We start from the raw sequence: 11111 nt of genomic DNA on the forward strand, positions 1-11111 counted from the left end.
ATGTCCGTCACTATTTCACGAAGACAGAAGTGTTCCTTGGAGAAATCCTGCTCTTAACCTTGCAGATGAGTCTTATTTTGTATTCTGGTATTAGTCTGTTAAATTACCTAGGCTTTCCTGCTGATTCCAATCACATAAGACAGTGAGGGAAGTCCCAATGAGGTACTCAGACAGTGGACTTCCCTTTATCACTTGGGTGGGGCTTGCTACCGTCTGTTCAGTTTGACTGCTCTGTGCTATCAGGTGGTGAGCGCTGAGATGAGTATTGCTTGGTTTTATTGGCAATAGTTGTGGCTGCTCAGTTTGGCTCTGGCCTTTATATGTTGTGTCTCATTCCTAGATGACAATCCTAGAAAGCTTTTACAGATGGGTACCTATTATGTAGTAGAACATGGTTTTACATAGAAGTCACTAATCTGCATCAGAGACATAGCTGCCTGTTTAAGGCAGGAATCGGTATTCTTGCTCGTGGTCTTGGTCGTAATCTGCTGAGAAGAGCCACTGCTGTAGCAGCCCTGTCTACTGGCCTCAGTTGAGACTTTAAGAGCAGCTGCATTATACGCTGTGGGTACAGTGCTGCACTGAGATCCAAATCTAATCTTTAGGCAATGTAGAATGAGGGAATGAGTGAGTGAAGACATGTGGTGGCCAGGTAACTTGGTGAATGATTTGCACTGAGGTTTACAAACAAAACACACAGCACCCCCAGTTCACCTCTCACCAGTAACTAAGGCCAGCTTTTCTGCTCCTGGTCTTGACACTTTCATCCCGTGGCTTTCTTTAACAAAGCTGTGGCCAGCCTGATAACCTACAGAATGTAGAAGGTCCCCTTTGAATGCTGGTTATGACCATATGTGCTATGTATGTTAAAAATATTCACTGGCCAGTGGAGGAGTTTGTTCAATGTGTTTAAAGCAATGCCAATAGTTGCTTAAAAGTCCACAGTGTTTGTTGGTCAGAGCAGTAAGTGGAGGAGTCAGCAGTATAAGGAGTTATTGCTGCCTTCTGTTTGCTTCCATTTCATGTCTCTGCAACACACCTGAGGTCAGTCAGGAGTCCAACGTGTGGCCATGGCTGCTTCTTATCTAAATCTGTTCTGTTAGAGGAGCTCAAAACCATTTCAGCAGAAACCAAGTTGAGTTCTAATGTAGCTCCTAGTGATTTCAGTGGACGCTTTTTCTTCGGAGAGATAGTTCCAAAACACCTTGACCCTCCTATGAGAATGGAAAATCCTGTACATGTTTTCCTGCTGTGTGAAGGTGACGTGTGGTCTGTGATTGGGACAAAGCCTTCATGGACCAGTTGCTGTTGAGTTATAAAAACCCTGTTCTCCCTCCCTTCCTCCTCCTGCCCTCATCACGCATCCCTTGCTTGACTGATAATGTGTACTTCCCTTGTAATAGATCATGCAGCTCAGTATCCAACAGGCATTTGAAGGTAGGGCTATGGAGCTATTTCAGAAGCTTCTGTAATAGAATCTGAAGTCCTGGATAACTTACAGTGGACTCTTTTAAAAAAAAAAAAAAAAAAAAATTATTTTTTGTTTGAATTTTTGTCTCTTCATTTCTAAGCTCTAGATGTGGTCATCTCAACAAGCAATGTGTCTGTGACCGAAAGAGACTCCCTGGATCTTACATGCAACATCACAACAGACAGGAGTGGTATTTTCCAAGCGGAGGTGATGTGGTATTTTTCTGCATCACCTGATGATACCTTGTCAGATGCTCAGGTTTTGCTGAGCATGGACCGTGATTCTGTTGTCAGTGATTCAACTCTCATCAGCCTGAGCCATGTAGATAGGAACTGCTATCACCTGTTGGTGCGTGATGTGGATGTGGAAGACTCTGGCTACTACTTCTGCCAAGCAGCTGTCTGGGTACCACTGCACAATGGGAGCTGGTATAAGGTGGTGGAGAGGACATCTGCACCAGTCAGTGTGGTGGTGACAGCATTAGGTGAGTGATTCTGCTTTCAGACTTCATGGGTAATGTACCACTCATTCCTTGGTCCCATCAGAAAAGGGAGAGGACCTTGCAGAATCTCTTCTGTGCAAGTTTCTCTCTCGTTTGCATCTATCATCTATATGTAGGGTCTCTCTCTCACATATAAAAATACTGATCTATCCTACAGGGTTTTGGGTTTGTACATTAATAGGGTTTTAGGATCTCTTTACCACATGTCCCGCCCATGCACTCCACTTTCTGGTATCATTGAACAGTCTGCAATTGGGAAATAGAACTTAAAAGCCTGCCTTGTTTTCCAGGGGCTGAAGCTGCCCCTGTTGTCATGTTGTCCCCTTTCACCTCCCTCGTACCTCCCCCTTGTTCCCAGCTTTGACTGGATGCAAGTATCCAGGCCTAAAGCCTCTCAATGTACCCGTTCAGAGCCTCTTGTCATCAGAAACTGGGGGTACTGTCCAGTTACAAAGGCAGAGCTCCTCCAACATAAAAGTACTGAATGAGGCCGGCATATAGAGAGCCCGCTCTGAAGCCTGGTTTTCAGAAATAAATAGCTGTGTCACAAGGTTAAATCCCAGCGACAATGACTTTAAATTTTGCATTTTAGCATTGTACAGAGCAGTTGAGCCGTGGCCGTTTCCAAGTATACTTGTAATGTGTGCTAGAAGTACGCAAGTGATGAATGTCTTCATTTCCTGTCCTCATTTAGCCATTCAAATTGCACATTCAACTTGTGTTCCCTCCTTCCCCCACTTGTGTGCACGTGCATGCATGCACACATGTTCGTGTGTGCACAGGTGTACTGCATTCTCATGTACTCGGTCATAGTGCCCGTACCTGTAGGACTATTCCTTACTCTTTCTATTCCAATTTGGCATTATTTGGGAACAGGAGAGAATAAAATCTGTTCTTCAGCAGATGCTTGGTTGCTAGGGCAAGGGAAAGTAGAATAAATTTTCAGCATTTGAGGTTTTCAACTGCATCCAGAATTGACCAACTCCTTCTTAATGGAAGTTAAGAGCTGCTGGAGTATTAAGTCATTGAACAGTCAGTGAGGCTGTTCTTTGACAGCTGACAGAGTGGAGGAATGAGGCTTATCCAGCCAGCCTCTTATTCTTTCTAAATCCTCTGTTTGAGTGTCTGTCAGGGTGAAGCGCCTATCTGGAGTGGTGCTGTCAAAGCCAAAACTCTCTTCTTAGCGGTTCTTCCCCTGTCTGCAAATAAAACCTGAAGTGATTTTCTAAGAACTTGAGTTCCTTGCAGCTTTTTCCTTCTTGTGTTCCTGTCTAGGGAAGAGTTTCTGCTTTCATAGTCTTTGTTGCTGTGAAAATATTAATTGGTCTTGAATGCCTTCTTTTTTTGGGGGAAGGGGAGGTGAGGGGGAATGATAAGAAAATGCAGAGCATGAGCAATATATCATGAGGCCCTGGAGAAGACTAGTCTCTTGTAAATGAGACAGGAAGAGTAGTGTAGCTGTAGGATCTATGGGGACTTACACCAAAAGTGGGATTTGGCCACCATTAATAATCTATGTCTTGGTTGCAGCAGAGGAATTCTCTGCATTTTCTTTTTATTTTGCCTTACTTATACTTGAAAATGCGTAGAAATCTGCACTTAGGTTCACTGGTAGTAGGTACTATGGACTTACGTAAACAGTACTTTTATGCTTGTGTGTTACTTAACACCACAGAAACTCACCATCAGTATCACTAGATACTCTAGTCTCTGGTGTGTATTAATGCCCTTGTTCTTGCTAGATGCAAGGACACTGCATGCATAACACTTAATGGTGAGAGAGCTTTTCTGCAAGCTGACATAGCAGCAGCCTGCTTGCTTGATAGGATTGGTTTTTATCCTTTGCATCTGAAGTCCAAAAGTGCATGTGCACACGCAGTTTGTGTAGCAGTTCTATTAAGATGCATTATTATCTTGGCTCATTGGTGAGCTAAGCCTAAGTTTAGCCTTGGATTGCCTTCTCTGTCCCAATTATAGCTTCAGTTAATTGTTTCTAGGAGGGCAAAATGCCAAATAAAACATAAAGTAAGAAATAAATATAGAGCGCTGAATACGCTTACGATACAAAAGCCATGTGATGAGTATTGGCTGAACAGCTGGAAAGCTAGTCTTTTTTCTGAATTATAGTAGACAGCAAGACAGAAAAATATTCTAACACTAGTAAATAAATATGTATTTCCTTTGTGGTGTGAGGTTCTTGCTGTAATCTTTTTCCTTTACTATCTCTGTAGTCTGAGAAAATAGTCATGCGGCTGCCTTATCGCTTTTAGGCTTTGGACGGCCAGCTACTTCAGATTTAAATACAACAGCCCCATTCTTAACCCATGAATTTCAGGCACTCCTTTTCAAGCTTGAGGTATTCCAGCCTCATAGCTGTACAGCACGTACATCTCTATTCAGACTGTGAAGTTCTTCTGATCTATGCATCTTCGACTCTTAACCTACTTAGTATTTGTTATGCTGCCCGCTGAAATTTACACTGCTGTTGGTGCTGCCTGTGGCCAGTGCCAATGGTGGTACCCATGCCCCCTGGTTTTGGTGTGTGGGTGAGGTGTTTGGTTTTTGGGTTGTTTTTTAACATTCTTAAACTGTACTGTAGAGATATGGGATGGTTAAGTGTGGAAAAGAAGGCATTTCAGGATGGGAAATGGCTTCTTATCCTGGAGAGAAACTGGGGAAATGGGATGTTTCTGGTCAGTCCAAAGCTAGAGAATAACCAGTCTCCTGTTGCTGCAGGCTGCCGCGGGCATTTGAACAGATGCAAAAGGTGACTGGCTGGGCTGAAACTGAACCCACATGGTGGGTTCTTGGGGCCAGGCCTAAAGAAGGGAATGATTTTGCTTGACAAGATCTCTCTGTCCTGATTTTTCTGAAATGGTCTGACTAGACATACAAAATGAAAGGTTTTGTTTGGAAATTCAGACCCAGGGGTACTTGTGTCAGGCTGGTGCAAGTCTGAGAGCTGGAGTCCCAAGTTCCCAGTCACCAGGTCTTGTAAGAAAAATGCATATTCTGGCACTTGGCTTCTAGCTCAGGTGCTTTCACAGACTGGATGTTAGAAGTTAGCAGTATCTCTTAATAAGCTCTGGCGCTTTCTCCTTTGTGCTTGTAGCTTCTAACTTCTGGGTTTCCTCTCCTGCAGAGCCAGACTACGAGGTGTTTCTGAATGCCTCTAAAACACCCAAGTTTTCAGATGACCCCACAGAGCTCAATTGCAGGATCACAAATGCACAGGACACCGAAGCAAACATCCGCTTCACAGTTTCCTGGTACTACAGGCAGCGCTTGCGCAGCGACGATGTGGTGACGGGGGAACTCCTGGCCACGATGGATGCAGACTGGACTCTGCTGCTTGGGGACAGGAGCAGAGAGCGGACTCAGAACGGGGAAATAATCTTCTCCAAAAAGGCTGCTGACACCTTCAGTTTACGAATCCAGTGGACTTCAGAAAGTGACAGAGGGGATTATTTCTGTGTCATCTCTGCGTGGAGTAGGCACCGCAACAACAGCTGGGTAAAGAGCAAAGATGTGACTTCTGCATCTGTCAGCATTTTCTGGGCTATACAAGGTAGGAACCTTGCACCTATTCGCTGAAAGATCTGGATAGCTGAGATAGTTTTCTCTTGAGTAGGCCTGTCAGCCAGAAGGCCTGCTAATGGGCTTTGGAAATCGGGTTCTGTGTTATGAAGAGGGAAAAACACTACTACCTTGTGTAAAGGCCTCTTATTTGTGGAGGGAAATAACTACTTAACAGCACTCACCAGTTTTATGCAACAGTTTGGAGTTGAAGTGCAAAGCAGAGATACGTCAATCAAACTGTGCTGAGACTTCCAGGAGCCAGGCTGTCATTGTAGCAGGGGTGGCATCCAGCAGTGATGCTGGGGTCATTGCCCCCTTTCATGACTCAGAGTATTTCGGTCTCTCTAGGATGCATCTTGCTGCTAGCAATAGGGTTGTCTTGACGTGAAAAGAGGAATGTCACTCACTTTAAGTGTTCTCTGTCTGCCAGTTTGAGAGTTTTTTTTCCTCTCTCCTCCAAGCCCATGTTTAGAAGGTACTTCTGAGGAAGTTCATAGGCATAGTAATACCAGAGTATCAAAAAATAAGTGGGTGGCAGAGCAAAAGTCATTCAGTGATTTGCTTGGATCCGGGCCTTTTTTAGGCAGAAGTGAACTAGCTCTGGTCAGTATTTAAACTGACTCTGGGAGCATTTCTTAGAAGCTGGATAAGGTTATCTGAATTGCTAACACTGGTTTAAAATGGGTGTATGTATCCTGGATGTTCTGTAGAGTGATACCGTTTTGGCTTAGGTGTTGAGGTCATGCAAGAGGGTCTGTTGGGTACGGACCGAAGGAATAGGATAACCTAGGATGTAACATCTTCGGCAAAAATCTGTGCTTAGCTAAGCTGCATTTATCATGATAGATTTGTTCAACAGCCTAGCCCAGGCAGCCACAGGCAGAGAACTATATTTCAGAGACAAGTAGTTTGAAATCAGTTTAAAGTTGTTTAAGGATAATCCCTAAACAGCTAATTGGAGAGCTTCTGCTGTGATTCTGCTTCAGTGGAGAGAGAAATGGTGGGCTGCTTGCTCAGTACTCCCTTCGTTCCCACACCAAGCATGGTCAATGAAAAGGTCATTTTTTTTTTTTGCTGAAGCTGGCTTCTCCAGCAGGAATGAGATCTCTCATTAATGCTGAATGCTGGTCACAATTAGTTCAGTTGTTATGCCACAACACGGAGTGTGTGTGTATGTGCATGCATGCGTAATGGATCATTGCCTTTGGAGCAGCTAGAGAGACCAGCTGGAGTTGAAAAGTCTCAGCCTGTGTTGACATTTCTGAGGGAAAACAAACCGTGACAGGTGTGAACATTCCCTTGTTTCTGGTTTTATTCCAAAAACTCTGCTAATTTTGCAATACAAATGTAAATGTTATAGTCCCCATGCTGAAAAGTACATTTTGTTGGCAAAACTTGGAGTTGGGGGATTTATGATGTGAAAGTGAGCTCTCCTACAAACACCTTCTCCTCCTGAAAAAGCATATTATATGTATATAAGGAGGGGGAGGGCAATATATAGGTTTGATTTCCCCTTCTTCCCTTCCACCCCTCACGTGCCTCTCCCCCCGGCTCTTTCAGCCGTCTAGCCCCAGATGCCTTTCTCTGCGTGCCCTGTACTCTGCCATATCCTATTCGTATGAGCTCCAGACTCGGCTGTGAACCCAGTGCTGTAGCCAGCTACTATGAAGGAGTTAATCTGCTGCTGCCTCTGCTCTCTGACTGTTGTTTTGACAAGTATCTGGTGATTTGAGTCCCTAACTGCTCCCAGTGCTTATAAAAGCAAGCAGCCAGGCTCCCACGTGTTTGCCTAAGGAGAGAACAGAAATTTGCCTCTTCCTTGTATAGCTTGTGCCTGCATAGAGGCTTTTCTTCCAACTATTTCATTACTTGCATCGTCTGTGTTAACTTTAGAGTGGTGCTTGGGGGGGAGGACTTCAGAGAAATCCCACTTTGGAAAAGGTTGTCCTGACTTTTTGAGAAAGGAGAAATGGTTTTATGTTGCGTCTATGGGTCAGTCAGCACAGAGGGGTGTTCAGGATAAGGAGGGCTTTGCTTGAAATGTAAACATCATGCGAAGATGTCAAAGTCCTTTTTGTGTGTGTTGTATAATAAGTTGTATGTTTGCCCATTTTAACTTGAGGTTTATCTTCTTTTTCTGTTTTGTTCTGTTGGGACCAATAATGCTCACATGTCTTTCTGCTTACTCAGCTTTGCAAATGCAGCCAATCGCTATCATAGATCACTGTTTTTGACATGGTCTGCCTGATTTTTCTTCCCCTCTTTCTTCTACGCTCTCCCCCACCAAGGTGACAAAGAAAGCATCTTTATCTCACCTCAAAAATAAAAAGTATCAATTGTATTGTTATTTTTTGCTTATTTAGAGTACAAATTCCAATCAGTAAAAAGGGGAAAAGGAAGGGAGGAAACCTTTTCTGACTGGCTCCGTAGATGATTTTTCAACCCAGAAAAAAGTTTAATAGTTTAAAAGATAACTTTATTAATTTGAGTGTGAGTACTGCCTATATTTAAAACACAGTTGCTGTTTGCAGTGGAATGCAGAATTGGTGCTTGTTTCCTAAACCAGTGTTGTCAACTTTGGTCTGCATGGAATTCTTTGCAAAAGAGAACATTACCTTTTAATTGAAATTCCAAATCCCAAAGGTGGTATTATTTGGGGTTTTGTTGATGCTTCTGTCTTTAACTTGCAAAAGAATTGTATTTAACATGTTACTTGTCCTAAATGCTTGCCCAGGCCCTCCTGTCACATTTAATTGGGAGCAAGGGCATCTTAATCTTTCAGAAAGTCCTGCAAATAGAGAACAGGTGATATTTCTGCCACCCACTTGTCTTTACCATTGCTGGTATATAATAGACACTGCATAGTACAGACGTGCAGTTCCTCTCGAGCAAAGAAATTCCCATACCCATGGCACCAAGCTGCCAGGTGTATGTGCCGGTTTGGGTGTAGGAACAAGAAAGTGCATTAAGGTAGGTGTACAAGCCCCAGTCAGGGGTGGCTGGGCTCCTCATGCCTGCATGAGGGTGAAGTGTTTATGCTCTTTGCTTGGCAGGGGAACAGGCCAGTGAGGGTGATCTAGTTGTGTGTGTGCAGCAGCGGGGAGAGCCGTTGCGTTGTATATACACTTACCAGGCTGTGGTGCGGGCCTTAGTGTGTCTGCTGAGCACTTGGTATCAGAGCTGCTGGGGCTTCAATTGTACCTCAGGGTGCTGTATAGTCTCCTCCTACGAAGGCAAAGCTGTCATTACCTTAATGTCTGCTGCATTCCCTGTACTTGCAATCTAGCTAGTGCACTGGGGGATAAAGAAGCCTTTATGAATACTGAGATGGCGTTACTTGAGGCTGCTGCTGAGACGTTAGGCTCTGAGGTTACTGTTAGCTGTGACCATTGTGCTGCTTTTCCGACTGAAGTCAGTGGAGTGCAGGGAAAGTGTTTACTGTTTCCTAAAGTCTCCTTGCCCTTGTAGCTGTTAGGCTTCTCTAGCAATTTGACTGGCTTAGATTAGGTGAAAACTCTTTTTGGTCACTACCCAGGAAGTACTCTTGAACCTGAGCACGCACTTTGTGGTAGAGAGCAAGAGAATTATAGTGTGGCTTAACCACTTGGAGTGGCCAGTGATGGAAGGCAGAGGCATGCACTGCCAGGCTCCAAAGTACAGTTTATTACTCAAATTTTATCTGAATCATTTGGCTAGGATTTCTTCTGCTAGCCCTCTGTCTTGGAGTAGGGCCCAAACTGGTTATAAGCTTTGGGTATGATTTACTTAGGATCTCTTCCTCTACTGCTTTCCAACATAAACTTTGCTGATTGCAGCCTCCTGTATGTGACGGATCAGGGTGTGTTTTATTGTGCTTTTCATTCATGGAGCTTTACAAGAAGGAGGTGAGACTCTGCATGGGATTGCAGATGTGCGTGTGGAGGCGCAAGCATGCAGGGTAGTGGTCAAGACACAGACATTGCCTCCTTGGCAATTCTTGGAAGATTAGAAGTAAGATCTTAAGATGCAGTTCTTGGAAGAAAATGTTCTTTGACCTCTCTGGCCCTTCTTGTGCTGTAAGATCTGATGAGTAGTTTCTGTTAACATAGCAAACATGAAGAAACTTTCCTTTCCCACTTAACTTTTCTTGCAGATTACTGTTATTTCTAACCAAATCTTTGGTTTCTCCTCTTTCCCATACTGTGCACTATTACACGCAGAGACAACTACATGCTTTTCTAGGTGGGGGTGATGGAGTGCTAATTACATTTTGTCTGCTGCTACTGAAGGAAAACAGTTTTGGCACAGAACTATACTGTTAAGAATGGTGATCCAGGCTTTTCTAGTTGATAGGATATGGGGCTTTTGTTTTGTTTTACTTTACTACATACGTAGGTCTCTAATATTATTGCTTATTCAGAAATGTTCCTTTGATCTCTTTTGACTTTCTTGCAACAAGAAACATTCAGCACCTGTATGTGCTGGTTTTTGTGTCCCCTTCTCTATTCTGGTCTGCATTTCTTAGTCTCACATAAGAGGAGGTGCTTCTGCCTTCTGTATTCATCCAACCTAAGGAATTCTGGGTTTTTAAAAGGCAGACAAATCCTTTGAAAGGACTTTCATAAGAATATATCTCGCTGTTCTCTGTTCAGCATCCTAATTTCTAACCCTTTTGAATTCTACCACTGTTCTCCAGCTGCGTCTCTGGGCCTCAGATGTTCTCTTCCACAAACTCTACAGATGGCATTTCTACTGCTGCCCCATGCTACCACCACTCCTTTCTCCTTTCTTTAGCAAAAATAATAGGTAAAAGCAGCATTTTCTGTTGCCCTCAAATGGAAAGTCAAGAAAGGATGTCTAGGAATAAAGTTTGCTCTGTCCTTACTGGGGACAAGACACTCCCCTGTGTACTTGTTGCCTGACCTGTGGCTCAGGGAATAGTTGAAGTAAGGCATTTGGAGCTCAGATAGTAGGGAGAGTTGTCTCTTCTCAGCTACATCTGTACTGCTCTGATCATGTGAAGGTATTTGTCTTAAGTACATGTATAAGAGACCAAATGCAAGATTTCTTTTTTGGTGTCTAGGACCCAGTGCTCTAACATGAAGATCAACAGCACAAAGAACATTTGCATCAGGAGGGATTTTTGCCGAGAGCCTCCTCACAAGGCCTAGAAAGCAGCAAAATGTGGCAGAGAAGTACGGCTAGCTGTTTGTGCTTCTGCTTTTGGAGCAAAAATATAATTGTGTCCTAGGTTCCTAAGATATGTGGCAAGCTGGTCTGTGCTGGGCTCCTAAGTGCTGCAACCTTATGAAGAGGGTGATATCAGAATCTCATGGACACAGAATGAGGAAAAAATGGATCTGAAGTCCAGAATCAGATGCATGATGAGTCCTCATATAAGGGAGCAGAGATTGACTCTGTGTGTGCAACTTCAATTGTGATTGTATCCTGAGTGCCTAAATGTGCAACTCTTGTATTCCCACTCGCTTAGCGGGTGGAAGCTTGGGCAGGGGGGTTGGTGTAGAGTATCAAGCAATTCTGTGCTCAGCTAGACCACTAGAAGCAGCTCAGCCTTCCCTG

General features: G+C 43.8%; 1 protein-coding gene across 3 annotated transcripts in view; it reads left to right on the forward strand.

Annotated features, from left to right (window-relative positions):
* Window positions 1-11111, forward strand: part of PTGFRN (prostaglandin F2 receptor inhibitor) — a 72899-nt gene that overhangs the window by 33963 nt on the left and 27825 nt on the right. For all 3 annotated transcript variants that reach the window (XM_076351490.1, XM_076351495.1, XM_076351503.1), the window contains 2 exons: window positions 1572-1955; window positions 5116-5541. In XM_076351490.1, coding sequence (XP_076207605.1) covers window positions 1572-1955; window positions 5116-5541 — 810 coding nt within the window. The remainder of the gene's footprint in view (window positions 1-1571; window positions 1956-5115; window positions 5542-11111) is intronic.

The sequence above is a fragment of the Aptenodytes patagonicus genome, chromosome 1 (assembly GCF_965638725.1).
Source record: "Aptenodytes patagonicus chromosome 1, bAptPat1.pri.cur, whole genome shotgun sequence".
Classification (NCBI taxonomy): domain Eukaryota; kingdom Metazoa; phylum Chordata; class Aves; order Sphenisciformes; family Spheniscidae; genus Aptenodytes; species Aptenodytes patagonicus.